The 23876-nt window shown below is 40.8% G+C and overlaps 1 protein-coding gene across 3 annotated transcripts in view; it reads left to right on the top strand.

Annotated features, from left to right (window-relative positions):
• The window catches only part of Itprid2 (ITPR interacting domain containing 2), an 84205-nt gene extending 60662 nt beyond the window's left edge, over nucleotides 1-23543 (top strand). For all 3 annotated transcript variants that reach the window (XM_085834739.1, XM_085834738.1, XM_021154138.3), the window contains 10 exons: nucleotides 1896-1968; nucleotides 5561-5649; nucleotides 7636-8838; nucleotides 10675-10752; nucleotides 10834-10961; nucleotides 11314-11464; nucleotides 12117-12182; nucleotides 12786-13241; nucleotides 21148-21266; nucleotides 22162-23543. In XM_085834739.1, the coding sequence (XP_085690865.1) occupies nucleotides 1896-1968; nucleotides 5561-5649; nucleotides 7636-8838; nucleotides 10675-10752; nucleotides 10834-10961; nucleotides 11314-11464; nucleotides 12117-12182; nucleotides 12786-13241; nucleotides 21148-21252 (2349 nt within the window). In that variant the 3' untranslated portion in view covers nucleotides 21253-21266; nucleotides 22162-23543. The remainder of the gene's footprint in view (nucleotides 1-1895; nucleotides 1969-5560; nucleotides 5650-7635; nucleotides 8839-10674; nucleotides 10753-10833; nucleotides 10962-11313; nucleotides 11465-12116; nucleotides 12183-12785; nucleotides 13242-21147; nucleotides 21267-22161) is intronic.
• The last annotated feature ends 333 nt before the right edge of the window (nucleotides 23544-23876 follow it).

The following is a 23876-nucleotide window of genomic DNA, read 5'->3' as shown; positions in this document are numbered from 1 at the left end:
CTACAGCACTAGGAATGCTTGCTGTATAGATCTTTATTCTGTACTCTCTTCATGGTTTTACACTGAAATCTGACTTTTGCATAGTTGTGACCAGTAAAACTGAGACTAAGTCGTCACTCCTGCTGCCATGGTCTTAATACAGTAAGATTTGGCTGAGAATAGTCTTCCTGATGTTAGCAGTTGTGTAAGAAAATATGACCCTCTCCACTGTCAGAGACTGTCGTGCATTGATGAAGGGCTTTGTAGTAAGAGGAGAAATATTTTTTCCCTAGAATAACATCATGAAGGATAGATGGCTAGAGAACATAGGTTTTTTAGATTCTCACCACGTTGTGGTTAATTTATCTCTAAGGAAATAGAATATTTTATAATCCTACATCTATAAAGTAGGAGATCGTAATTTGTCGTGTCTAGCTGAGATTCCTAAGATATAAATAGTTATCTGGATTGCTTCTGTACTCTTTCAATCTAGCTAATGATTGTGTTTTAGAAAACTGTATTAGGCTGGGCCAGAGTAGCAGCTAATAATAGGCCTTTTGTTGATTATAAAAAGAAAATGTGTTCTGTTCCCTTGCACTTAAAACAATGGTTTTCCGGTTGGACTTGTATGTGCTGCTTTGAATAATATAATTTTTGAGTAGTAGCAAATAAAAGTAAAGCTGACTTTATGTGTCAGACTCAGGAGAGTGTTAAAATGGTCACTACTTTCACTTTATTCAGGTCATAACTATAGGTTCATGAGACTGTATACAAAAGTCACCACAATCAGACATTCCTGAATATGGGAATACTGCCATTAAGTTTTGTGGTGGTGGTATATGTATATGTGTGCTTTCTCTCTTTCTGTCTCCATCTCTGTCTCTGTCTCTCTATCTCTTTCTCTATCTCTCTGTCTCTGTCTGTCTGTCTGTCTCTCTCTCTCGTGTGTGTGTGTGTGTGTGTGTGTGGTTGTGTGGTTGTGTATAGTGACCTTCTATTCATTCCTATGGGATATTTCTTATTTTTAAATTAATTCGTAGCTTCAAGTATACCAGGCTTCAAATGAAAAGTTTGTTATTTGTTGATTGACTTGTTCATGTTTAAAAACCTGTGTTTTACCATTTTGTTTCCATTTATGTGGCAAAGTGGTAGAAATGAACAAACACCTCCTCCACAGGGTGGGGATGGCATTAGAATCAAAATTTCCTAAATAATGCTATAGCTGTACAGGTAGGAAAGTGGCAACTTTTCTAGGTTTGGTACTTCCATTAAATAGACTTTTTAGAGCGACTTTTATGGGTAAGACTCTGCAAGATTTTAGTTGTATTACTATTTCCTTCCCACTTAAAATACCACTACGTCTTAAAAGAACATTTTTATCAGGACAGAACATTCTTATACATGAGCAACAATTGATGCCTCAAACTTGGAGGACTTCAGAAAACTTCATAGTGGAAACGTGGTGTCCTACTTACATAGACACCAAATTTGTGTTTGCCTCAAATAGGGCTCAGTCATCCATCATCTTCTATGATGCACAGATTACCGTTTTCCCTCACATTGGAACTACTTTAATGTTTAACATTTGGGGCAAGCTCCTGGTGTGGGCCATCTTTCACATATAGCAACTTTTGAGAAACAAAGTCTTTCTATGTGGAGGTTTGTATACGTTTGTATATGAGCAACTACTTTATATGCTGTTTTTCTCTGCCAGTTCCCTAGGTTGAGTGCTACATGTCAGCGGGAAGTAGGTGGGAAAACGAACCTGTAGGACATGCTGCCAGTTTTGAGATAAAGTACCTACATAATGTTTGGAGCACTTCAGCTAGACTGACCTGTTTAATGAGTAACCATCTAGAGACACTCTTCTTTGCCATAAATTCTCTTAGTTTGAACTACATATGGTTCTCTTTTAGGTCCAGAGCACAGAGGGAGAAGCCCCTCACGTGCCAGCCACTTGCCAGCTAAGTCTTGCCAAGTCAAAAAGAGGTAAGTGGACCACTGGCCACTCTTTCCTATAGTTGCTCTGTGTTGTCAGCTAAGAAGGAGAGGAGTGTCTCTCCGTGTGTGGAGCAGCAGTAAGTGTGAAAAGATGAGGATGCAGGGGCGGGGTGGGGGGGGGGAGGGATATAGTTCTTGTGGAGATTTTATGGGGGAGACTTTTATGCTTACAAACTTATTCTAGATTGTTTCTCCTGTAATAACCCTCATTAAAAATTGCTCCGTGCTCTAGTTTTCAAATCTGCACATGAACTAACACAGACTACTTTTACATTGTTATGATTGTACACTCTCTTATGTCCTCTGTTTCTGAGTTTTTATGCAAATATATCTTGTAAGTATAATACATGTAGTATAACTCTGGCAGAAACTGGCTGGCAAGAGTTAAGCCAAGTTAACTACAGAGGTGTGGATCAAAGGTGAGCGGGTGCAGATTTTGCTCTTTTCTTGGATCATTAATTATTGACCACAGAACCTTTGGATCCACTAGAAAATGCTGTCTGGTTTTAAATTTACAAAGCATTTGATATTTAGAGAAAGAAAGAGGAAGAAGTTAAATGACCACTGAAAGGAGGACTGTTTATTTTTAAAACTTCACACATACCAAACCACCTGTTGTTGTTTTTCTTTTTTAACAAAAATTTATATGTATGTTCTTAGAATAGAAAATTACATGTTAGTCTTCCTGAGGAGCAGTTTGCATGTGACTTCTCTGTCATTGCAGTGTGGCATTAAAGAACAGGGCTCTCAGTCACTTCAGCTCTGGTCAGACACAAAGCGAAGTTTCTCATTGGATATTCTGATGCTGAAGTGTACAGGGAATAGACAGAGGCAATATTGAACAAAGCAACTGACTCATGTGTCAAAGGATGATAAACTATGGGCAATTTCCGTTCAGTTGTTCTAGGGAAGCTGTGAGGAGTGCAGAAGATATATTCAGGTGATGGTCAAACTGGAGTTTCTCCTGGCTACCAGTCTTCAGTCTCTTGTTTATGAGGACACAAATAAAACCATTTACATACTTGCCAAGAAATCTTCTATAAAGTTACAGAAAAAGAGTCTTGCATGTGCAGTTGTGATAAAGGGTTACAGGAAACAGTGACATTTGGTCCATTTTGGAAGGTAGCCTCTGGAATTGTGGTAATGTGGTACATCACAGACTGGCCATAACTTCATAGTTAGAATTAGCAGCATGGTCATTTCACAAGTAGAATAGAAACAAGGCGTGCCCTCACTGGTAGGCTCTGCAAGTGCACTCCTGTAGTCTCAGTGCAGGGACGCATTCTTGCACAGAGAGATGTTCAGTGGCTCAGCTCATGTCCTGGCCTAGTGTTTACTGGGCAGCCTCCTATTCCTAGAAGCCCTACTCTGCTCTCTTTATAGAAGATAACTGTTTTTCATGAAAACCTAGAAGAGAATATACTGATTTTGATACTAAACAGATGCTTTTCATATTTTGTTTTGGCTCATACTTAAATGTTTCATCTAATTTTTAAATTAAGGTAATATCCTATGTCTTCAGAACTGAGCATCAATCCTTAGGTCTAAATTTCTCTAGTATAGAACTGTGGTTTCATTTTATAAGATGTATTTCCTTTATCAGTAAGTACTTTACTGGTACTGCTTCCTTACTTGTTTTTCTTGCACAAATGTCTGTGCACCATGGGTATGCCTGATGCCACCGAGGCCAGAGGGCAGTGTTGTATCCCCTGGAACCAGAGTTAACAGTTGTGTGTCCACCTCCATATGGGTGCTGGGAATTGAACCCAGGTCCTGTGCAAAAACAAATGCTCTTATCATCTCTTTAGCCCAAGAGAACTATGCAGTTCATGGGACAGAAATATCTGCCTAAAGACCTTAGATTGTGATATTTATACTTTTAGAATGTTTGCTTATATTTAGCCAAAGCCTTTCTCTTTAGTTCAGGCTAGCTTCAAACTCAAGCTCCACTTGCCAGTCTCTCTGGGTTTGTAGATGAGCGTGGCACTGCCTGTGGGATTTGTAGCTCTGGGAATACATGCCTGCCTTCCCCTGAAGCAGTGCTGTGCAGTGGAGAACTGGGCTCCCAGCCTGCAGAGAGAGAGGTTACTGCTTTACACCATGAGGCAAAGAAGGAACTTAAGCTCTTTGTGCTGCTCAGTTCCCCATACAGACTCGGAAGCCTGCTCAGTCTGCACTGCCAATCAGACTGTGGGACACATGGCACTCAGCTTTGAGGGGAACCAACCGGCCCAGACCTTATGCTGCTGCACAGTCAGCAGATCTTTGAAGAAACTGAGTCTGGTTTCTTTGTACCTCAGAGAAGTTCCCTTTTCCCTACCAATAGGCCCTTCAATTTCTAGATCATTTCTATAACTGTTTAATTGTTGAGAATTACCACTGAGTCATTAAGCAAACATTGCCATGTTGTTCTCCATAGCAGAACATTAAGAATAAGTAAAGTTCCTGTCTTCATGGGCTCACAGTCTAGATATAAACAAAACAAAACCATGCAAACACAGCACAGAGAGAGACAGTGGCAGCTGCTCTGGCTAGACGGCTAGTCCGTTCTGAAGGAATGGAATGCCCAGGTAGACTGCTGGGGACAATCTGTTACAGCCCAGTTCCGTCGGGATTCCAACATCTCTAGGTTTGGTAAGGAGATGGAACACTTCTTTAACTAATTATCCAGCTGCAGTAATATCATAAGACTTGAAGTGTTTCTCAGTTTTTAATTGGGATATAATCACTATTTTTTGAACCTTCAAATGCCAGCAAAATGTTTTTAAACCCAAGTGAAGTTTAATTTTGGATTTTATCTGGTTTAGATTATGTGGTAAACACTGTATTTAGCCTGTTGCTTTCGAAATTCTGAAAGAATTTCACACAGCCTTGCAAATGTACAAGATATAAAGTCCCCTCTTGTGGTAAGCATAATGTAGATAGAATGCTATCTTGCTTACTGTATGTAAAAGAACATATCTTTATTTATATATGTATTATCTTTCATAAAAGAACACTTATGTATATATATTTAGAGATTAGAACTTTGAGACATAATGATAAACATGTCTTTGTTAAATTAGCAGTGTCACATATTAATTGACTCTTTGGCTTCTCTTTAGTTGTTATGAAAAATTATTTCCTAGCACAGGTACTTGCGTCATAAGAGACACTAGAGAAACTTGAATACCCTCCTATTTCCAGTGATTTAGTTTATAGCCCTTACTTTCATTCTTTCAAATACAGAATGTTTTACTGAATTGTGCATATAAACTTCTAATTTCACTTCTTAACCATTTTTATAGATTTTCATAATTTGTAAATTGTTTATTTTTATTTCATCCAAGTTACATTTGTGGTAATCAGATTTACAAATACTTTGCCATTAGAGCTTACTAAGCAAACGAATGAATGCTGAGAGTTTCTGATAGAAAGCCTGATTCAGCTTTTATTTGAACCTGAGTTATTGCTGTGCTTTGAAGCTGCAAGTTTTCATAAATAATTTGTGCTGCTGTATTGGGGACCGTATCTGTGATGATGTCACTGCCATTGCAGGCCTATGCACTGGTTTTGTTTAATAATATGTTTCTACTGACAGATCATCTGTTGAGAACTGCAAGTCAGCATTCCGATAGCAGTGGCTTTGCTGAGGACTCCACAGACTGTGTCTCCCTCAACCACCTCCTGGTACAGTTTCCTGTTTGCATTAGTCAATACTGTCATTACCCTCACTCTAAGGCAGTCAGTCTGTCCATGTGCCATATTGTAAGGTTCGCTATCAAATGGGAATAGGAATAAAAATGTCTAAAATGTAGATCTTGGCTATGTATTTGACTATAAATTTCAGGTTTTACTTATTCATGATCTCTGGGTATAAAAAAATAAATAAATCTTAGTTATTTTATTACTAGTAACTAAATTACTTTGGTTTTAAACTGGTCTGATGTTTTTCTTACTTGCTTATAGTTATTATACTCTAGTATTTTATAATACATTTTATTTATTTTAAAACTCACATTCCTTCTAGTTCTATGAACTTTTATGAAAATTAAGATGTTTTAGGCAACCCAGAAATCAGGTGCTTTTTTCACTCAGAAGCTGGTGGTTGGTAGGTACATAGAGTCATAGAATGCACAAGAAAGGAGTTCAAAATGTCATTAATAAAATCTGAAAATTGAAATATGGAAAACAAAAAAGGTTAAAAAGTTTTCTAGAAGCATGGCTAAAAAGGCAAGAAATACACCTAAGGAGACACAGGAAGAATCATGTGGGAGGAGGGGCTCACAAGATTCTACCCTAGAGCTTTTGGTAGTTGGCTCATTTTTGGGGGTTCTAGCCACTAGTAGGTTGCCATGTTCCCGTGGGTAACCCTAAACCCTTGTACATATGGATAAGATTGGTACTCAGTGTGTTACCAAGAAAAAAATTAAGATCTGAAGTTGGGAAGGAGACATGATGTGGGGATCTGGAGGGAGTTAGAGTGGAGAAATGGGTTGTAGTTGTGATCATAATTCACTGTATGATGTGCAGGACATTCTCAAGAGAATAAATTAAAAACTATTAAAGAAAACACTGAAGAGAAATATTCATGTTAAAATGGAAATGTGATAGTAATATGAAAGTAATGTAAAATGTATTGATAAAGGCAGATGGGTATCTGCTCCAGGCTGGAATTCCTTGATCGGAAAGTTGCAGCTTTACAGTGCTGCAGGAGTGGTGTTTGTTGCACAGACATTTTTGGATTTCAGTGTTTGGTTGGACCTCTCATGCTACAGGACAGTAACAGTGCATGTAATCCAGTGTGGGTTTCTGGGAGTGAATGGGTAGTGCTCTGCGTGGACTGTGTGTGCTCTGTGTTCTGAGGTTTTGCATTCCACCATGTTCACAGAGTGGCCATCTATCTCTCTCATACTGATATATTTTGTTTCCCATTTATTATTCAATAGGGTATATGATACTCAATATTTTATTAAAAAGTAAGATTTATTTTAAGTGATTTTGCTTGCTTGTAAGTTTATATAAGCATGCTTAAGATAGAATGAGCTAATATATGTTACTGGACAGGGTATGTATATTACATACATTTAAAATAAAGAATAATGCAGTACACAAAAAAATTGGCCAATGGGAAGAGTGGATGTAGTTGTGATGAAATAAACAAGGTAAAGGCAGCCTGAGGCATGTGTCAGTGATGAGGAAGGAAAGGGAAGTCTCTGGCTAGGTTTTGAAGTAAGTCTGACTGCTTGTAATGGTCTCTATGTCTCAACATGGGAGCTAAGTTGGTCAAGTTAGGGAAGGGGCCATAGTATAAGAAGAGTTTGACCCAGAAGAATCTGGGATGAAACAGGGATGTTGAGAGACCCCTGGTCCTGGAGCAAGGGGATCCAGGTTAGCTGTGGAAAGGAGACACAATTCCTTTCAAAATGAAGAGAAGATGGTGAGAACTAGGGAAAGTATGTGTGTTGGGGAAGCATAGGAAGACATCTCTGTCCAACTCTGAGAGTCAGTTTCATGTGTTGGAAAGGAAATGTAAGAAAAATCTATCTGAGACAATCTTGATGAGTAAGTGGGGGGCAGGGTGGTAAAAAGCAGAACAGCTACAAATCCCATCTGTGGTCTTGTCAGTGGGGACTCTGACTTCATCCTCAGCCTCTCAAATGCTTTCCTTCACAGGTGAACGAGTCCCTGCAAGCCATGGGGAGCAGTGCTGACAGCTGTGACAGTGAAACCACTGTCACATCGCTTGGTGAGGACCACGTGACTCCTACAGCACAAGACCAGCCTTACTTTAATGAGTCAGAGGAGGAGTCCCTGGCCCCTCTGCAGAAAGGAAGAGCAAAGGTGGAAATAGTGGCTGGGACAAGGAAAGCAGACAACCAAGATTCCCCTCAGTGTGTGACCGCAGAGGATGCTGGAAACAATGAGTCCACGGAGGGCCCCTGTGAGCCTGGTCCTCAGATCACAGAAACAGGGGAGCAGCCACCTCTGGCAGCCACTGGAGAGCTCCCGAGGGAAGGGAGTGGCGAGAGTGACGTAGAGAAAGGCAGTGAATGTGAATTTGCCCAGTACACCACACACCATATTCTCAGATCCTTGGCTTCCTTTGAAGCGCAGGGCAGCGGTATGGGCTCTGAAAAGAAAACTGGGTTTCCCTCTTCTGTGGACAGAGTGAACACTGCCCTGCAGAGAGCTCAAATGAAGGTCTGCAGTATGTCTGGGCAGAGAGTAGGGCGTAGCCTAATAAAATCAAAGGATCTGTTGAAACAAAGGTACTTGCTCGCAAAAGCTGGCTATCCTCTGAGAAGGTCTCAGTCTTTGCCCACCACTTTACTGAGCCCAGTAAGGGTGGTGTCTTCTGTCAATGTGCGATTATCTCCAGGAAAAGAGACCAGGTGCAGCCCACCGTCCTTCACCTACAAGTACACACCCGAAGAGGAACAAGAACTGGAAAAGCAAGTAACTGAACACGATGGTCAGTCTTTGGTTAAATCTACCATCTTCATCCCGCCACCCTCTGTGAAGAAAGAAGAAGCCCCTCAGAGTGAGGGGACACGACTGGAGGAATGCCACCATGGAAGGCTTGCCCCCTGCCCACAGTTCGCTCCAATATCCCAGTCCACTTGCTCCCTTCACTCTGTCCACTCTGAGTGGCAGGACAGGCCCCTGTGTGAACACATGAGGACTCTGAGTGCCCACAGTGTCCCCAACATATCAGGTGCCGCATGTAGTGCCTTCTCTCCTTTCGGGTGTCCCTATTCACACAGACACGCTGCCCACCCATACAGGGCCTGCTCTGTGAATCCCCCTTCTGCCATAGAGATGCAGCTGCGGAGAGTGTTGCACGATATTAGAAGCTCACTACAGAATCTTTCACAGGTAAGATCAAAAAGATCTGTTTTATTTCTCTGAATTCCTCCTAGTTCCTCAGCAAGTTAGGATGGAACAGACAAGCCACCTCATCTTATTTTCCTGTATGCTCTCCTAGACGTCTCTCTCATTTTGTGGGGGAAAGCTGTCACTAATCCTGAACCAAGTTCATCTGAGAATCTCCTCTTTGTAGAGGAGGCGTTGTTCCATGGTATTTCTCCTCTCGGCCTTTCCTTCATTCTCTCGGTGTGACCCTCAGCATGTCCTGTTAAAAGCATCTTCCTTCTCAATCCTTTTTGTCCTTTTCTCTGCCATTTGGATGTGCAGCTCTCCTCTAACTTTCTAAGACTTCTCGTTGACTCCGGTGGCTCCCTGCTCTCCTGAGCTTTGTAGCTCTCTGCCTAAGCTTTCCTGCTCACCTGCTCACCTCTGATGCTGGCCTCCTGGCACAGAATTAGTCTCTTTCCATGGGCTCAAAGCTGGAACCACTCCAAAGAGAATCAGGTAAAGTGGGAATTCCGAATGCATGCCACCTGTGAGAATGAAATAGTGGGCAAGCAGCCACTTGGGTTAAAAAAAAAATCAAATTTTCAGTTACGAAAAGATATACCTTTCAAATACCTCTTTGTCCTCCTGACAGGTGTCCCTAATAGTTTGCAGCCTGACCCGAGCATACCCATTTCTCCTTAGCAAGCGTACTTCAGGCTGTGATTATACTTCCTTGAGGCTGGGGGATGTCACAGCCATCTCTATCTGTACATCTCTAGTGTGCCTTTCCAGGCAAGCTATTCCAGCTGTGGTTTGTTGGCCATGAATATCCTATCAGTAACTCAGTTGATAAATCTCCCCACTTCCCACCTCACCCCAGTGGACAGATAACTCTACAGTCTCTGCTTAGGTGTGTATTCCAGTGCTACTGGGCAGCAGGGCCTTCAGGGTTCTCAGGATTCTTGAACTTTGGGTGGTCTGCACATATCACATGGTTGGTTGGTTGATTGGTTGTTGGTTGGCTGGTTGTTGTTGTTGCTGTTGTTGTTGTTGTTGCAGTTTCCCAACTGTGGGGCTCTGTCCTTGCCATTTGTTTCATGAACTGCAAAGTCCTGATAAGTGTCTAAAGCTCAGGTCACATGTTACAGCTACAGGCATATTTACCTACTGAATTTTCATTTGCTTTTATGATACAGCTCCTCTCTCTCTCTCTCTCTCTCTCTCTCTCTCTCTCTCTCTCTCCACACACACACACTCACGTCCACACACTCATGCATGCACACTCATTCACATTCACACACGAATGCATACTCCCATAGTCTCCTTTTCACAGTTCATTTCCTTACACTGAGATGAGGACTTTGTGGGCTTTTGTCTTCCCTGCCTATAACAGTAGAGTGTGTCTCACTGAGAGTGTGGATGGGGGCCACTTGCTGCTGTCTCCAGCCACAGCAGTGTGATGCAGTCTCCCCTTGCTTTTGCTGACAGATCTCTGGGTCTCTGTTTGGCTTCTCTACTTACGTTCTCAAGGCAAGAAGGAAGTTGTGTAAACATACACTTCCTTGTGCATGGACACACTCACTCAGACAAACAGACACACACACAGATACACACATACGTATATGGTTATGTTTTCCTTTACGTCTTCTCCCAAACAGTAATTTGGACGTAGAATATTGAATAATCAGTAGCAGTAGAGACTAATTTCTTTTGTTGTTGGTTATAATATACATCATTGTGGGTTTGACTTAGCTCAAAAAGAAATGATAATGCATGCCTTACATTACCTTAACACCTTAGAGAACTTGGCAGTAGTCACTTTGACCTGGGTTTTAATCCTGTTTCATCTGTTTGAAGTATCCTATGACGAGAGGACCTGATCTTGCTGCTGCTCCATACAGTACTCAGAAGTCGTCTGTTCTACCTCTTTATGAAGTAAGTTCCCCCTTAAATCGTTGAGTTGCAATAATGTGTGTGACTTTGAAGTGTAATTCTGATTGATATATTGCATTTCAGAATACCTTCCAGGAGCTTCAAGTCGTGAGGCGGAGCCTGAATCTGTTCAGAACGCAGATGATGGACTTGGAGCTGGCCATGCTGCGGCAGCAAACCGTGGTGTACCCTCATATGACAGAGGAGGACAGGTTAGTACAGTCAGTTGTCTTAGTACAGTCAGAGCCTTTTCTTCTGAGAAGCAGGCCTTAAGCATAGCTTCTTCAGAGGCCAGCTCTGTCCACACTCTGAACTATGTGTAGTAAAGCAGTGTAGGTAAGAAACAGGCATGTGAAGTTCACTGACCTATCTCCACACTGAGTAGTCTGCTTTTCAGAGAGGTGAGAGTGCAGGGGACCAAAGACCTAGTCAGTACTTCAGGGTTGCTCTCTGAACTTATAAGATTGCAGTACCTTTCCTTAATTCATACTTTTTCAAAAGTGTGGTGACTAGAAATCATTCAGCTACAACTTTTCCAAAGTTATGCTTGTCCCAATTTGACAGGTATGAAGTTGATCAGCTGCAGGGTTTGCGGAACTCTGTCCGAATGGAACTGCAGGACCTGGAGATGCAGCTGGAGGAGCGCTTGCTGGGCCTGGATGAGCAGCTCCGTGCAGTGCGGGTGCCGTCACCTTTCCGCCCCTCTGCGCTCCCGGTATGCTGTTGGGGTCCAGAGTCTGCAGTAGGGTTATTCATGATGTGGGATTTAGGACCGGGTACCTCACTCTACCCATTTGTTTTAATGCTTTAGAACCATGCATACTGTTCAAGTAACTTTCATGCACATTAGTTTTATGTGCAGTCTGATAAATTTCACATTTAGTATATTTAGCAGTAATTGAAAATTTTACTGATAATTTTCAGTAATCGAAAAAACAAAAATCAACACAAAAGGGTTAGTTTTGAAGGAGAAATTCTAGTGAACTAAAAGATGACTGCTTTAAACCTGTGTCTCTACTTGTAACTCCAAAGAACGAATTATTCCTTTTACCCCCCCCCCCCCCCCCGTGCCCCTGTTTTAAGTAAATAGCTGACCCCTTTGAAGTTTTCCTTTGTTTTCAGTTTAATTCTTTTCCATGACTTATTTGGGGGGGGGGGGGTAGGAGGTCTTCTTCTTCTTCTTTGTTGTTTTGTTTTGATGCTGAAGATTGAACCTTATCCTGCCCTAGGACTGCAGGGTGGCTGACTACAGTGCTTGTGACATAAAGATGTATTTCAAGGAAATATGTAGTCGAGTCATTATTAGGAGCACTTGCAGTTTGAGGAAATGCGTCTGTGTGTGAGCCTGCGCTGTGCTTGCCTTTCAGGGGATGTGTGGCAGCAGGAGCGTAGATAACTTATCATGCCCGTCTCCACTGAACGTCATGGAGCCGGTAAGCCTCTCCTTCAAGTCCCCGGGGAAGGGTGCTGTAATAGCTCGTGGTTGGTTAAAGTGCAGACTTTAAGAAGTTAAATAAGTTGGAAGTGAGTTTGCCACTTTGAAGTGCAGTGCCAATTTGGGCCTCTAGAAAGCTAGTTTCATTGTCGTGGTGATTTGTCTTTATAACCAAAAGAACATAATGCATCATGGGAACAGTTCCTCTCTACTCCAAGGCGTCCTTTCTTGTCAGATGCTGGGTCCTTACAGGGCCTGCAAATTGAGGATGTATTCAGTGCATTTTGGACTCATTGGCAAGACATCCTGAGTAGCTGTTTTAGTTTTCACTAATTTCCCTTCCATGAAATAATCCAGACATCTCTATGTTAACTAGTAAAATTTCACTTCACTGTCAGTCTGAGATTTCCAAGGTATAGCTTGAGATTACTATGAATTTAATTTTGTGTGTGTGAATAAAATTGACCAGTTAATAAGTTAATGAAATAGAATTATGCCTTTAAAATTCCTCGTGATTTGGGACAGTAGGATAGCTGGGAATGTAACCTTCTTAATTGCCAGTGATAATAGCGAGAGAGAAGAATAATGTTTTGGCTTCCAGGTCACAGAGCTAATGCGGGAGCAATCATACCTGAAGTCTGAGTTGGGCCTGGGCCTTGGAGACATGGCGTATGAAATTCCTCCTGGAGAGAGCTCCGAGTCCGTTTTCTCTCAAGCCACATCAGAGTCATCTTCTGTCTGCTCCAGCCCCTCCCATACCAACAGAAGATCAAGAGGGCTACCTGGGAACAAACCCAGAGCCCGCTTAGTGGCGAGAAAGAAGATATTCCGAGCCTCTGTGGCCCTGACACCAACTGCCCCCTCTAGAACAGGCTCTGTGCAAACACCTCCAGATCTAGAGAGTTCTGAAGAAGCTGGAGGAGCTGAGGAAGCCTCCCCAGTGGTGGGACTTACATCTCACATGGAGGAAGAGCCAGAGGATCTCTCACTGATGCCAGCAGCTGAGGAGATGCACAGGAATGTGGAGCAAGATGAACTGCAGCAAGTCATCCGAGAGGTGGGTCCAGGCTGAGCCCGTGTCAGCTGCAGATGTGTGTCATGGGGGAGTTATTCAGGGGCTGCTCTCTTGCTAGACTTTGATTTCACCATGTACAGTAATTTGTAGAAAGCTTTAGGTCAGCTTTCCCATTGACTGCATTTCTGCAGATTTGAGACTGCCAGACATCTCGCTGCTTTGTCCACTGTCGCTGAAATGGTGTTCATAAAGTTTAAAGAAGGGAAAGCCCTTAGACCTCTCATTGCCACATGCATAAAGTAAAGAATTACAATTTAGACCTCTTCCAGAATTAGAAGCTGCCATTTGATAAAATTCCAATTGGCATGAGGAAAAGGAGGAGGTTGATAATGGTAAAGAATTTGTTCTCTTTTCCTTTGATGGCTGGAGAAGCATAGAAATTGTGATTTGTTCATAGACTCAACTGCAGTGTGAAGTGGGCTTTACCCTGGATGAGGAGAACATGAGAACCTGAAGTGTTAACCAGAGTTCTGGGTTCCCAAGGGGCCACGAGCATGTATGAAGGTTACCACTCAGGGTCCAAGTTAATGGAGAAATGTATAGAATGACTGTGAGCTTTCTACTGCTGGGAGAAAATGCCTGAGAAGAGCAAGCTAAAAAAAAAGGGGGGGGGATGTTTCTTTCTGTTGGTGCTCTCGAGGTTTCAGCCTGAAAGCACTTGGTTCTGTTGTTCATGGGCCTATAGTGAAACAGAGAACATGGGAGACAGCTGGGCTAGAACAGGGCACAGAGAGGGTGGGACTGAAGGGTCAGGATAACACAGAGCCTCCACCATCCTGAGCCCAATGACCTGGCTGCTTTCTGCCTGGCCCTGCCTTCTACGTTTCTCTGGCCCTTCTGGGGACTGACTAATTTACTGACTTCTCAAAAGCAGCACCTCTGAGTATCATTATATAGAGGAGCAAACCTTCAGCATTAGAGCCTCTGGGACCATTACAGATTTAAATTATAATGGTTTTTACTATTGAGTTCCATTACTATAAACTGGTGTATCCCCTTTCAAAAGAAAAGCACCATGAATAAACCTCAGAGTGGCTTGGACTTGCTCTCTCATAAGTTATATACATTGACTATTGACTTGGACCTGCTCTCTCTGTGGGTTATATGCATTGAATGTTCTCTATAGGTTATATATGTTGAATATTTTTCTGTTTTGTCTCCAAAGAGGAAGTGTACTTTTCGTTCCAACCACTCCTAAAACTCCTGATGATAAACACCCTTTTATTTTATGTTATTAATTAAAAAGAACAACATATATATTTTAAAGGTCTCATTAGGGGTTGAACTGTATCTTAGTGACAATGTGAATCCAGCTAAGGTGGCCCTGAGCAAGCATGGGTCCCTGAGTGTGACCCTCAGCAGTATGTGTGAAGCCATGAATGTGAATCCCCCCACCCAGCACTGCCCAAGCAAAAGGAAAAACAAAGAGAAACCCGCAAATCATCAAAGGTAGTAGAAAATACCTGTGGGCTAAGAAATCCTTAAATTACAGTGAGGTAAACAAGACCAAAAAACTCAAGAAAAATTAAAAACTTGCACAATGGCCCTGAAAAAGTTTTCAGGTTTTTGGGCCTTTTTATTTTGAAGACTTGGGGTTCTTAAAGTCCATGAAAGCATTACACACACACACACACACACACACACACACACACACACACACACACATGCGCGCGCGCACACACACACACAGAGTATGCAACATTTCTTACCTCATAAATGCAGATTTCTAAATCTTATTAGTTATTTAAGAACTAATGCATTAGGAGCCAAGTAAGTCAAACGAAGCCATAGAAATTAGGCCTGCCTATTTCTCAGACTGTATTTTCAATGTAATTGTAAATGTGATACTTTTAGAATCAATTCTTGGCATAGTCAAAAGGGCCATTGGTCCTCTGGGGCCTAAGATTAGTGGCTACACATATGGTACCATCATTTCTTGCATAGTAATATCGTGGAAAGTCCATTAACAGAAGCACTAGGCTCGGCTGTGAACACACAGATGATAATATCTTCCTGAAAGTATCTGTGCTGGGAAAACATGCACTAAAACCTGTAGGACTTGTTGGGGAAGAATAGGATTGGAAGGATGACATTCCAAACTTCACCAGTGACACGGAAAAGGACAAAGAATATAAAACTAGTCCAAGCAGTAGCATGGTTTATACATAGTTAACATAGTCAGGAAACATAATGCTACAATGAAGAAATGGTACTTAACCTAGGGAACATTTGACTTGTGCTTGTGGATCAGGCCTGGAAGGGCTGGAGCTTGCTGGGTACTAAGATGGGGTGAAAGAATGGCCTGGAATCTGACACAGCTGCAGTACCAGGGCTGAGTGGAGTGCCTTGTGCTCAGGACTGACCTTGCTGCTAGACATCTTTTTCAATCTATCACTGCATTTTTTTCATTGGATATTTTCCTTTTTTACATTTCAAATGCTTTCCCCTTTTCAGGTCTCCCTTTCAGAAGCCCCCTATCCCATTCCCCCTCCCCCTGCCTCTATGAGATTTTTAAGTTGCTTATATTTTGTGTTCTAAGTTCCTGGATTCAGCTGACAGCTTTCTGTGGCCACCCATGTATCTTGAGGATGAAATTCAAATAAACAGATGTGTCATTTGTGTTACACGCAAATTGTTACCCAGGATTTCTGATATGTTGACACAAGTGACCATTTTCAAAATCAGTATAGGTGCAGGGTGTGTGTTTTTTATTTCTTCTCCAGACTTGACTACAGACTAGTGGAAGGCTTCAATTCTATACAGTTATTTGTTCTGAAAATGGAATTATTTCTGTAAGTTGATTGTGGCTGACTAACATTTCACAAAGTGTGCATTCAGCTTCCTCAGTCGGGTATGCCTGAGTAGGAGCATGAGCAGGGACCCGTTCCTAGGAACTTGTCTGTACTTGGGTTAGATTAAGTAGTTACTCAGCCTGAACTGCGTTTGCTCTTGACACGTTTGCTAACTCCTTTCTTCTACTAAATTCTGATACTTTCGTTCCTCTTAATGTGCTTTACTTTGAAGTTCCCCTGAAAACTTGGCTTCCCATTGCTTATTTGGCACAGTTACTCCTTTAAAGCATGTCTGAGTTTTTATTTTAAAAAGTTTATTGGCCTGATCCATGTTGCAAATAATTGCCTAGGAAGAAAGTGTTTGCCTTAGACTAGCATATTGATTCTTTGGCCAGTAGCACAGACTATAGAAGAAGCCATTTGTTTGCATTGTGCTGCCTTGGTCCTAGGGAATTACTTAATCATTTATAGGAATCGCCTATTAAATATGAAAGATGTTATACTTTGTCAGCGTTTAAATTGGCATGGAAGGCAAATGTTTGACAAACTTTTCAGAATGTGTTACTAAAGCGTTTGAGAGAAGCCGTTCAACTCAGACTGTGGCAGCACGTGAAGGAGATGTGCTGTAGGGTTCACCCTTGCAGAGGAGGGCTTACCCTGCGCAAGGATGTTGATGTGCACAGCAAATCAAACGTTCTGACGTATTTTGAGATCACACTTGAATAGATACCTTGGTTCATTGCTAGCTCAAATTCAAAACCCAGTTCATATTGTTATCCTAACTCAGCAAGGTGGTTTTATGTTTAAAAATTTGTTTATAAAATATTTCAAATACTGATTTTTTTTTACTCCATTTATTTCCAGCTGGTAATTCTTTAACCTTAAATGTCCATGGTACTAAATTTCAAGTTGCTAAGCTTACTGTATTTGTTACCAAGGAAATAAAATTTGATTCTATCTTCCCAGTAAATTTGTGGCCCTTAACCCCATTAACAAAGCCAGCATTCAGGAAGGCAAGATCTGATCTTGGATAGAACAGCTCTGCAGGTGAGGATTAAGTGTGTTTGGCAGGCACTCTCAGGGACCTTTTCTTTTCCTTACTGCACTCCTGGGTGCATGAAAACAATGCCATCTGTCAGGCCTCTGTCTCCATCACTGCGCCCTGGGAGGTGTAAAGAGTCATCAGCTGAATCCCCCTTGGAAGGAGAACATCTCACAGAGTTCTTTCACACGGTGGTGAATACACAGTCTCCACTTAAACTTTTGTCAAACCAAGGATGCGTCTTCTCCTTTCAGATTGTGTCCACATCCCAGTTGGGAACAAAACAGTACTGCCTTAGAATTTGTCAGAGTCGTTTGTGATATGTGTGATCATGGCCAAAAACCATTTATAGATACTTTAGAATGTACGTATGTGTAGGAATAAAAAGATGGTTTATAGGATACGCGAAAATGTGCTATTTTCAGAGGAAATTCAGTCAAGAATAAATAGCATAGATTGGCATACTTTCCATAAAAGTTTTCTGTGTTTATTTTAGCTTCTAGGCTTGGTTTACAACTGTCAGTAGCTCTGACATGTTTAAACATGTGTTTGGGTGAAAACACAGCCTCTCATGTATTCCTTTGGAATGTTTTAGAGACCATCTAAGGATCTTGGCTTTGGGGCTCTAGGCACTTTGTTGATTCAGCTTCACATGTCATATCTTCAAGTCATTGTGTGTTGCAATAAACAGTCTTTTTTAAAGTGTCTAGTTGGAAATTGTGCTCACAGAAGTCCTTTTACTAGCCAGTCTAGAATTTTCTTATTCTGAACCCTCATGTCTTCTCTAAAGTATGGGAAACATTAGAACTAATTTATTTGTTCACAATTCTGTTGTGAAGTGGTTTATTACAGGCATTGTGCTGTTTTCACTTTCTTTTTCTTTTTTCTTTTTTCTTTTCTTTTTCTTTTTTGTTCTTGTTCTTACTGATGTTGCTGTTGGTTGGTTGGTTGGTTGGTTGGTTGGTTGGTTGGTTGGTTTGGGTTTTGGTGTTTGAGATAGGGTCTCAGTATGTAACCTGTCTGTCCTGGAACTCTCTCTGTAGATTAGGCTGGCCTCAAACTCAGAGATCCATTTTCTTCTGCTGCCCAAATTCTAGGATTAAAGCATGCACCAGCATCCCCATCTTTCTTTTATTATTTTTGAGGTGGTATCATTTCTATGATCATCTACAGTAAAATATACTTGACAGTAGAGATTCATGTTCATTTGTTTCTTATCTTTTTTATTGAGATGGTGTTGTTCAAGATGGTTTCAAGTTCTCAAATACTCCTTCTGTCTCAGCCTCCCAAATGCTGATGGGACTACACATACCAAGCTCTTAGATACTTTATTATACTCTATACTAGAAATATCTGTGTTACCTTAATGTTTAGCATTCATTTTTAATTGAATGATAAGCACAAAGGAGATGTAATAAAGTTGTCTTATTAGACACTGCTTAACATCTTGTATAATACAGAATTTCAATGGCTCTTTTTCTATATACTGCATTTGCATTATGTATTGTGGCTACAATACTCTGATTTTCATGTTTCATACCTACTTAAAATGGATCTAAAGTACAATACATCTGAAACCCTTTGTTATTTAATGTTCACAAATGATGGTATTGTTTACATGTGCAGCAGGGCAGATGATGATCGATAGCAAAGGGCAGTTTTGTTTCTATTGCCTTTGTATGAGCCTAGCCTTTTGCCATGGAGCCATCTCTCCAGCCCTATTCTGATTCTGTGAAGAATCATATAGAAGTCTATGTGTTATGTACCATTTTTCCATAGCACAGCCATTTTGAGAAAAACTCCAATTGAGGTGTTTTCAGGATGTATTTAGGAATGTTTTAGGAAATAGATGAGGCTGACAGGAAACTGTGGAAATGTAGAATTTTTAAGAGCTGGTTGAGAGTAGCACAGTGCTAATTTGGGAATGCATTATCAATTCACTCCAGGAAATGCACACCCCCAATGGAGAAGCTAGAGAAAGCACCCAAGGAGCTGAAGGGGTCTGCAACCCTATAGGTGGAACAACAATATGAACTAACCAGTACCCCCAGAGCTCGTGTCTCTAGCTGCATATGTAGCAGAAGATGGCCTAGTCAGCCATCATTGGAAAGAGGCTCCTTGGTCTTGCAAACTTTATATGCCCCAGTACAGGGGAATGCCAGGGCCAAGAAGTGGGAGTGGGTGGGTAGGGAAGCAGGGTGGGGGAGGGTATAGGAACTTTTGGGATAGTATTTGAAATGTATATAAAGAAAATATCTAATAAAAAAAAAGCCTTTACTAAGAGCTATTTGGAGGTGAAGCTATATCATTGGAAAGCAAGAGAGGAAGAAGGCATGTAGTATTTATGTAGGATTTAGATATCTGGATGTGATTGCTGCCTCATGTCTATGTGATTTTGTGTCTGTCTGTTTGTTTGTTTGTTAGAGATTTTACATTTTTTCAACACCCCATCCCATGCATCCCCCACCTCAAGTTGCTGCAGAACTAGGCACATTCTTTCCCACTGAGGCCAGACAAAGGCTTACAGGCAAACAGGCAGGTAGGCAGGCAGGCAGCAGGCTCAGGGACAGCCCCTGCTCCAGTTGTTTGGGGGGCTCACATGAAGGCCAAGCTGCTCATCTACTACATAGGTGCAGGGGGCCTAAGTCCAGCCTGTGGTTGCACTTTGGTTGGTGATTCAGTCTGTGGGAGCCCATAAGGGTCCAAGATAGTTAACTTTGTTGGTCTTTGCTGTCCTCTTTGGGTCCCTCAGTCTTTCTCCTAACTGTAAGAATCCCCAAGCTCCATCTGTTTGGGTGTGAGTCTCTGCTCTGTTTCCATTGGCTGTTGGGTGCAGCCTCTGAGATCAGGTATGCTAGCTAGGTTACTGTCTACAAGTATAGCGGAGTATTAGTAATAGTGTCAGGATTGGTGCCTGCCCATCGGTCTGATATTTATCAGCCATAAAATGAGATGTATACATTCTGTGTGTGTATGTGCATGTATGGGTGTTTATTTGTGCATGGATGTGTGCATGCATGTGGATGCCAGAGGATAACCTCAGATGGCATCCTCAAGAGACTTGTACATTGTTTTGTGAGACAGGGTCTCTCACTGACCTCAAGTTCAGTTCCAGAGAGCCACCTGGCTCTGCCTCCCCAGTGTCTAAGTATAAGCACATGTAACCCAGGGTTTACTTTCCTGGTTTTTGTTTGTTTTGTTTTTCCCATGGGTTCTGGGGGTCAGATTCAGATTCGCATGCTTGCATGGTAAGCACTACACTTACTCAGCCACTTCCCCACAGAAGATGAAAGTTCTTACCTAAGTGAGACCGAAGACAAGGGCAGCAGGCGACAAGTTCGTCATAACACTAAAAAAAACATAGAGCAAAGGGCTGTTTGATGTATGTTATAATATTTAAAATTTAAGTATCACTAAATGAGATTTTTTTCTGTCTACTGAAAATGTGTGTTAGGTTAAACTTGTGTAGATATTCTGTTTATAGTTGGTAGAAACAGGCAGATCATCTCTGCCCGAGTCTTGCTTTGCCACTTACAGGTTTTCTTAGCATTAAGAACATGAATGAGACCTGCTGACTTCCTGCCAGCCTCACATTTAGTCCTGCAGGCTGCTGTGTGGAGTCACTTATGAGAAGCTCTATCATACGCTTCCCAAAGAATTGGGATTCTGTTAGCCAGGAAGTGGTGGCACATGCCTTTAATCCCAGTACTCAGGAGACAGAGTCAGCATGGTCTTTGTGAGTTCAAGGCCAGCCTGTCTATAGAGCAAGGTCCAGAACAGCCAAAGTTACACAGAGAAACCCAGTCTTAAAAAAAAAAAAAAGATGTAAAGTGATTTTTCGTAATGCCTTTGGCTGGTTGTGCTACACAGGACTCTGATGTGACATAGGGGGTGGGCTTTCCTTCCAGGTGTCTCTTCTGTGCTTGTCACATGTAAACCTTGGCCTTCTGTGATTTAGCTGACTGCAACAATTAGGCAGTCTGTATTTTATCTGAAAACAGGAAAAATAGCGTGGTCATATTGTTCAATGCATATTTTTCTTTTTCCATTGTAGATTAAAGAGTCTATTGTTGGGGAAATTAGACGAGAAATTGTAAGTGGACTTTTGGCAGCAGTGTCTTCAAGTAAAGCACCTGGTCCTAAGCAGGACAGCCACTGAGCGGGACGCATTCGGTAACGTTTAGTAATGTCTTCATGGGACTGGATATAGTACACATTGACACTTGATTCATAAGTGTCTGTTTTCTTAGTGAAGTTGTTTTAACTAGCTAAACTTTTATTTTTAAAATATGTCATAGTTGTCCTACAGTATGAAAACCATATGCAACCCATATGTATAAACAATTTAATTTAAGAACAGAATTGCCTGTAGTGTGTTCTTACATAGAAAGTCATTATAGTAAATAAATCCTGGAGTTGGACTATAGACCAGAATCTTACTTTAATATTAATTAAATTGTATTTCAAATGTACAATGTGTGGGCAAGAATTTGAGAATTAGTCAAAAAATTTTAATGCCTTACCTTATTATTTTTGTCATTTGAACAGATATTCTATAGATCCACTTCTAATCATAATTTATTAAGGACTGTTTTATGTGACTTACTACAATAATAGCTATAACTGTATTTTATAAATTATATATATTTTTATTAATAGCAATGTTTATTGAACACACCAAGGAATAATAATGTGTACAACACTTTCAAAGCTGAAGGTGTTTATTCAGTGATATGAAAAATGTTGATATATAATTTCAGCTGTGGAAAGTAAGAAAATATTTTATAAATATTATGTCTTAGCAAGTCATACAATTTCTTTTCAAAACCTAGGGTAAAATTATTAACTTTCAAAAATGTATAACACCCAGGAAATTGTATATATATGTTAAGTGGATGGATAGGTGATAGATAGATAGATACATAGATACATAGATACATAGATAGATAGAGATAGAAACATCTATGCCACATATATGGATTTATTTGAATAAATTTCACATTTGTTTTAAAGAACTTTCAAAATAGTATTTAAAGAATGTTTAATATTCATTTTTCCTTCTTTTTAGGGTTGAGATGGATCCCATTAACTAATGTAGGCACTGTCAGTGATTTATGCTGGTGGCGGTGGTGTTTGTCCTATGGAAGATATTTTCTACTGAGCTGGGCTACTGTACACAATGGACAGTGTGCATTTCTGTACAGGTTACGGTTCTATGCATAAACATTTTAGAAAACAAACGTAGAAACTTAGGCACTTTGCTGACTCCTTTCTGAACTATCAGAGTGGCCATTTGAAAGCCTAGTATTTATTTGTATGTCAATATTTGCCCAGTTGATGTCCTATGTAGAGTTAATTGTAAAACTTGAAGAATTTCAGACATAACCAACTTATAAATGACCTATTTCTTCAGGCTAGCTTCTACAACACTGACCTCCATGAGGTATTTACTGTGCAATAACAGATTCGTCTTCTGAGAGCTTGAAGCAACCCATGATTTGTCCCTCCACTGCTCTTCACTGGGGTCACTTCCAAGGAGACTAATGGCTCTATTGTAAAAATTGCTCTTAATTCTTGAGGAGGCTACTGAGAAGCAGTAGGGTAGATCTCATGAGGTTACCTACAGCTACTTCATGTTCTTACACTGTAAGCCTTGTTGCTTTGCCCCAACAATTGTAATTTTATTATAGCTATGAGCCTTATGGTAGACACTATGTACTCTCTGCGGTGTAATTGCATTATAGCTATGTGCCTTGTGGTAAGCACTATGTACTCTCTGCATTGTCCAAATGTCTTACTTTAAGGTGTTTCTTCTGTCTTTTAGACTAAGTAGTATTGTCAAGATAATGGGGCCTGTGACTTGAATGGATAGAATAGAAATGAATAAGCTGGTTTTTGTTTTTCCAAATGAGATTTAGATTTGTTTTTCTCATGCATAAATGATTTTAATTCAGTTTTAACCAGTGAAAACTCATGGTTTTTCTGAAAGAAAAAAAGAAAAGGGTTTCCTATCTGGTATTATATATGTCAAATAAATGTATAAAGTAACAACCAAATGTTATTAGAAATTAGTCTTTTAGTATTTGTAATTTTCAACTCCTATTGTGTTACTTTGTGTGAAAATTTTTAGTCAAAATGCTTGGAATAATGGAATGGTTAGCATCCTTTGAAAGAGTATCTAAAAAGTTTATAAATATTTGAACTATCACGCAAAGGTTGATCTCTAAAAAAACAAAAACCCCCATTAAAACAATAAAGAATTTATTTTGCCTAAAATGTTAAATTTATTTTTTGAGCTGTGACATGAAGAATTTGGATTACGTTTGAGGGCTAACCAATGAAGTCTGAAAGGCTTATTGGGCCTTCCCTCCCTGGTCGGTCTCCACCACCACGAGGACACAGCAGTACATCACTCTTGGGCTCAGAAAGATCCAGGGCTATGATCCCATGTTAAGCCAGTTTGAACTTCTACTAAAAAGTGTACAGTTAAAGTATGAAGATCAGATAAGAAGCCAGGTATCATATGCATGCCTATAATCTTGTTATCAGACAGGTAGATGCAAGAGTGTCAGGAATTTGAAGCCAGCCTGGGCTTACAAGTGACTGTGCCTCAAAAGACGAATGAAAAGGAACAGATATTAAAATATGGTTGTTATCTCTGTTCTCCCCTTCCTGGCCCCCTCTTTACCCAGACCCACCCCTCCATCCACCTCTGAGGACTATTTTTGTTTCCCTTTCTCAGTAAGATTCACACATCCTCCCTTGGGGCCTCCGTTTTACCCA

Source organism: Mus caroli, unplaced genomic scaffold (assembly GCF_978045245.1).
Source record: "Mus caroli unplaced genomic scaffold, Mus_caroli_1 scaffold_2, whole genome shotgun sequence".
Lineage (NCBI taxonomy): Eukaryota > Metazoa > Chordata > Mammalia > Rodentia > Muridae > Mus > Mus caroli.
This window is presented reverse-complemented; position numbering and strand designations above follow the sequence as displayed.